The sequence below is a fragment of the Catharus ustulatus genome, chromosome 8, assembly GCF_009819885.2.
Source record: "Catharus ustulatus isolate bCatUst1 chromosome 8, bCatUst1.pri.v2, whole genome shotgun sequence".
NCBI classification, from domain to species: Eukaryota; Metazoa; Chordata; class Aves; order Passeriformes; family Turdidae; genus Catharus; species Catharus ustulatus.
In genome coordinates this window covers 6,615,606-6,621,813 of record NC_046228.1, presented here as the reverse complement: position 1 = coordinate 6,621,813, position 6,208 = coordinate 6,615,606, and the positions used below count along the sequence as shown (strand labels likewise).

Here is a 6,208-nt window from a genome sequence, read left to right as displayed (position 1 = left end):
CAGCCTTTCTCAGAGCTCCTTCCAAAACCAGGATTCTGTCCTGTGATGAATTCTTCATTGTCACCAGGTAAGTAACAATTGTGCACATCAGTGACTATTTACATCAGGCTCAGATTTTACTGTGATTTGCACACTTGAAACTTTGCCCCAAGAGACGTTATTCTACTTATCTTCACTGAAGTTTTTTGCTCAACATCAAATTGTTAATCTGATCAAATCTGAGACTGAAATACCAATGCAAGAATTCTGAATTATTACAGGACCTGTTCATCTTTTTGCCAGCTGCTCAACCAGTGTATCTCTGGAATCCACAAGTATATAATTCAAACATAGCAACTCTCATTTTTTAAAAGCACTGAAAGGCTTTCTTCATGGTTTAGTTTTGTATTTTTGAGCACACTAAAACTAAGGAGGAATTTGCATTAATCTGAGACCCAAGGAGAGATTAATGGATCTCATTCCTCTTCTGCAGCTGGAGCCAGGTTTCTGCTGGGCCTTAGGGAGCAGCATCTTCCCATCATTTGCTGAGATCAATGCAGTGCAGTGGCTCCCCTTCTCTTGCTCCACCAGATGAGGAAGATTAATTAAAATACAAACACTCATGTTTGGAATCTCTGTGCCACCTTTGCCCCCACTCCCAAATAAAAACTTAGCAGTTGTTTTGGATTTTTTGAGTAATAAGTAACCAAACCTTTTTTGGAGACAGGAAGAAATTTTACTCAGAAAATACACAAGTCCCCCTTCTGTCCTGGAAAAATGTGGATTTTTCCTGTATTGTATATTTTGATCTCTGTCAATTCAAGTGTGATAAAGACACTTTATTCATTTGCTCAGAGTATTTATTCCTCCTCTGCAACTGTAAACTTCCACAGATGCCTTATTTCAAACTTCTCAGCCCAATTAATCCAGTTACCAGTAGTTTTATATAATGCAAAATCTGTTTTTCCCCTGATCCTTCCTTTATGTGGTGGCTTTTGATAATAAGCTGCTGCAATACAAGTGTTTAAAAAACATTGACACAATGCAAGAAAGTTGATAATTTAGCAAAACTATTTTATTAAAGCTTATTTTCATGATAAAATAATAGCCAACAAAATCATATTAGGCAGGTCTTCTGCAAATGTGTGTAGCTGCCACCTATTCAGATATCATTAAGTCAAGATATTCTTGTTTTCTGTGGTATTCTTTATTTTCAGCTATTTACAGTCAAGCATGAAGCAAAGATTACATCAGGAATGTAGGATTACAATTACCCCCTCAAGATTCACTGCTTATTGTAAATAATGCCAGATAGGAATTCTTGTTTTCCTTCTTACCACTAAAATACAACTATTCTGCCCTTTTTCCATTCAGTATATTTAAAAATATTGCACTACATTTAATTTACCTCTTACAATCATCATCATTAGCAACACTATGCGAGGAAAACGATATCCAGCTTTTCTTACCCACTGAGTCATTTAAAACCATGAATGTGTTTTTGAAATCAGTATTTGCATTGTTTTCACAGCTCCTTCATGTGCACCAGGGCTTAAATGAAGCACTTGGATATATTTGAAAACCTCTGTAGTAGTCTGTAAGAGCAAACACTGATGGGATTGAATGCAGATCACCACCAATGGTAAGCTGCTGAGAAAATGGAGTGGGGAAGTCTTAATATGCATCTCAAGCAAGTATAGGTTAAATAACTTTTAGACAAGAAGGGAAGCTAGTTTTGTGCGATTATTTGCTGAAGCTTAATTTCAGAAGTGTGTCACATGCCTGTTTTAGCATGGATAGTGTTTTCCATACATCAGCTAAGTAGTATCAACTGCCCAGAACTCACAAAAAAGTGCAAGTAGTTGCATGACTGGCAGTTACCATTTTGTTTAGAAGCACAAGCACGCTGCTCCATGGTGAAAACCACTGCTTCTTAATTTTGCCCATCACAAACTAAACCAAGAAGCAAATTTAAAGGAGAGGTACATTATAAATGACCTCAAAAACTAAAGGAGTTATTCTACCATCTCAAACTCCACTCCCACAAAGGCATTTTTTTTCTACTACCAGCAATACCAGTGATAATGATACAAGTACCTAGCACAGTACCTAAAATAAAGATGATATTTTATACAAAATTTCTATACACAGAAGATGAAACAAAGACATGTCTCCAGGAAATAAATAAGAGTGATGGCCTTAGCCAGGTGATGCTAAGATCCACAATTTACATATAGCACAAGACCAGACAGTTCTTTGCAAAAGCAGCTGGCTGAATTTCTTCCTCATCTCTACTGGACTCACAAACTGACTGAAATAAAACATGTTATATACACTATAGGACATTTTGCTGACAAAGGTGAGCCTTCTGCTCAGACTCTATCTTCTGTCTGAGAAGCTGAATGCAACTTACCACTCTGTGATTACTCAAAAGTGTTGAGAGAACATTACTTTGTATTTTGCACCTTAAGTTTTCCAAAATGATAATCTGCAGCAAAATATTAATTTCTTTATATTACTTACACCATCATTACATGCTTTTCAGAAGGCAATGAAACCTCCAACTCTTGTGAAGAACAACTTTCCTTCATCAGGCTATCAGATAATACAACATCACAAACATATGATTTTGTTCTGGAAGGCAATGAGCCTCTTACCTTGAAAATATTCCCAATTAAATTATTATGAGATCCCAGTTTATACTTTGATACCTAACAATAATCCAAAGTTCTAAGGAGGATTTTTTTTTAGCATAGCATTACTATATTTCGTGTTAAATACAAACTACAAAAGTTCTTGTATTTAACAAGAACATGGAAAACAAATGATATGCAATGGTAACTTCAGTAGGTATTAATAACAGACAAAATGAAAGACCTTTTGCTTGCTTTCATGATATGTTTGGCAAAAAAAATACACAGCTACCTAGAAGACATACAATAAAACTGTGATTAACACTTAAAAGCCTGGCCCCTCGGTGACTTCTGTGTCAGTCATCAGCTTAGGCATGCAACAAGCTTGTAACGTTTTCATCATACAATGGAAACTAAACATTTTGAAAACCCTGCCTGTTTCCCATTGAAAACACTAGCTAAAAAAAAATAATACCGAGAGGGGAAGTGGGGGTAAATAATACATTAAGAAAAACCACACACATTGATGTGAAATGGTAACATTACATAATTAGAAAAAATAAAAATAAGTTATTAAAAATAAATTTCCAATATAAACCCCAAAGTGTAGTTTTGACCAGCTAGTTTAACAAAATGATGGTACTGTAGCTGGAGAAAAACCACTATTAGCAATTAACTGTGGAGAAGCAGGACACGCACATTATACCAGTGTTTTAATTTAATTTCTGTGTGTTTGGAGTTAAGTGCAAAGTATTCTTTTAGTCCATTCCTTCAAAGACTAAATATGTAAATATCAGTCTGCTGATTGAGGTGGATCAACTGGTTCTTCTGATATGATGTTCAATGTTGGAGCCTCTGTCAGACTGCCATCTTCGCTATCCACTTCTTCTGCTATACTGGGTTCCTCAAACTCTTTAGTCACTTTTTTGGATTGCCTCTCTAAGAACATGTTCTCCAGGGACTCTATATCCTCAATGCCTGCCCTGTAGTGGATCATCAGCAGCGTGAGGGCCTGCAGTCTCTCACCTGACTTGGCCAGTGCAGCAGAAATCAGGGCTTTTTTCCTCGCGTCGGTCGTCTCTTTTTCTTCTTTAACCAGCGAATTATTGTTTTCCAGCTCTTGGTCTATTTCATTTTGCAGCTTATCCAACATAAACTCCAGTTTCTGGAAGCGCTCCTCTGTGGGTAAACTCCTGTAGAGATCCCGGCCGATTTCTTTGACGGCGATGAAGACGCTGTCGTCGAGGCCGCCCTCCTTGCGGACCAGCTTGATGCCGGAGCCGGCGGCGCGCTTGGAGGGGCTGCTGGGCCCGCTGAGCTCGGTGTCGCTGCTCTCGTTGTCAGACGTGTTCGGGGTGTGCTTGGGAGAAGGCTCGGCCACGTCCGGGCCCGGCTCGGCCAGGCGCGCTTTGGGCACTTGCCGCAGGTTCAGCAGGCGCGTGCTCGTGTTGATGATGTGCCTGGTCAGACCTGTAGTTCTGTTAGCAGACTTGGCCTCGGCATCGACCCGAGAGGGTGCGGCCGCGGGAGCCTCCTGCCCCTCCGCTCTGCCGCTGCCCACAGTTCGATCGAGCCGCTTCTCGGCTCCTACGCAAAAGGGCATCTCGGTTAAACACTTTTCTTGACATTTTTTATGGCAAACGTAAGCACAGAGCATGCACTGCGAAGCTGCTTTAGTCCATACTTTCTTTTTGCAGTAATCACACCAAGTTGGATTCTGAAACTGAGTATCTTGGAAGTTATGCCTGTTGTCTGTGAGAACTTGTCCTGAGAAAGGATCCTCTTTCTGAAGGGCACGAGCTTCTTCTTCTAAGTGACTCTCCCTCTCTTTCTCCACATATATGCTTAAATCATCAATTTCACCTTCTTTTAAATATTTGAATTGTAAAGTCACATCACCGTAACAAAATTTTTCATTGAAACCTTTATGGGTTGTCAAACTCCGCAACGCTGTTCTGGTGACCGCTGCTTTAGGTGTAGGAGCATCCAGTTGGAATTTTCTTACAAATTCCATCGAGGATGTAGCTAGACAATCTAAAGCAATTTCTTCAAGTTTTATGCTTGCATATCCTAAGCAGATAAAACCACCTGCTTTGAAAGGGTCTCTGCACCACAGTGCAACATTAAGGTACTTATGGTATTTTTCTACTTCAAATAGACAGGAGGATGTTCTCGTCATTGGCCATCGGCCCTGACGGATTTTGTAAGGGATTTCTGGTGACTCCCACGTTCGATGATCATCGCTATCTTTGCAACTACGTGCATTTTCTGTAAGTCCATCTTTTAATGTATCTTGCTTTGGTGCTGTTACTACTTTTGATACTGCTGGTTCTTCTATCTGATCACTAATTTTAACTACCTTCTCTGTAGACTTTTCTCCATTATTTGCAGGTAGAGGTAGCCTCTCTGATTTATCAGAACAAACACTTCCAGTTTCTAACACATTTTGGCTATCAGCAGACAGAACAGGCTTTATTTGTGGCCTAGGTGGCACAGGAGGTTTAGTGCTAGATCCTTGTGACTGTTTACCCAATGGCTGTGACATATCTGAAACCTCAATCTTAGGTGTTGCCACTTTTGCCCCATCTTTTTGTTGCGTTTTTGATGCTGCCTGGTGACTTCCTAAATGCAGTTTTCGATTCAGGATGGGCGATATAGTTCCAAGAGGTTTAGCAGCAGCAAGAATTACTACCGACCGTTTGGGACTTGGAGTTGTTGGCAGATCTTCCTTTTGGTCAGGTGAATCACAAGCCAAGTCTTCAAACTCTGAATCAAAATCTCTGCTATCAGTATCAGCTGATAAACTAGTCTGGTCATCTTCTGACGGTGCCAAGAAAGCTGTGTCCTCCAATTGTCCAAATCCATCCTGCAGAGCTGAGCCATGCTGATTATACCCAACAGGCCTTTCATAAAAAACTAAAACTCTGTCCCCAGCTTGTCTAATAAGCTTCAACACTTGGACAGTTGATGTGATTTTAACACCTACAAAAAAAAAAAGACAAACATTATTAAGTTCTAATTATGATAATAATCTAAGTGACCAAAAATAGTCAACAAACACATTGTTGCTCAGTAACAAAGGAAGTCAATTATGACAGAAGAGCTTAATTGAAATGTGACAGATGGATTTGCTCCATTTTAGTCATACAAATATGCAGCTGGAAAAAATAATTACATAAATACTCCAGTTTGCTGCTCATAATAATACTGTAATCTTACATAGTAATGTTGATTTGATATGGAAACAGTTTTAACCTTGCTCTTACTGTAAGTTTTGACTTTTCATCAGTAGACATTTAACAAAGGACTCAAAAAAGATGGGTATCTTTAAACACAGTTATAATTGTAACAGAAGCAGGCTAAAATGAAAATAGTTCCAGTATGTTAACAAAATATGGGCACAATACTACATTATCAGTGTGGCTGGAGGGAGCTGAACCATCTTCCTGAGCAGAATTTTCAAAGTCATTTGATGTATCTCCAAATTACATGCAAGCCAAAATATCTTAATGAGCACACCATACAAACAGAGTCATGCAGGGGGTCATGTAAAAATGACTCTTCCTTTGTTCTAAAGCAACCATCGGTTATCTCTT

At 39.2% G+C, this 6,208-nt stretch overlaps 1 protein-coding gene across 1 annotated transcript in view; it reads right to left on the bottom strand.

Annotated features, from left to right (window-relative positions):
- Positions 1-1,032: 1,032 nt before the first annotated feature.
- Positions 1,033-6,208, bottom strand: part of PDZD8 (PDZ domain containing 8) — a 52,113-nt gene continuing 46,937 nt past the window's right edge. Inside the window, exon 5 of the mRNA XM_033066379.1 lies at positions 1,033-5,594. Coding sequence (XP_032922270.1) covers positions 3,406-5,594 — 2,189 coding nt within the window. The 3' untranslated portion in view covers positions 1,033-3,405. The remainder of the gene's footprint in view (positions 5,595-6,208) is intronic.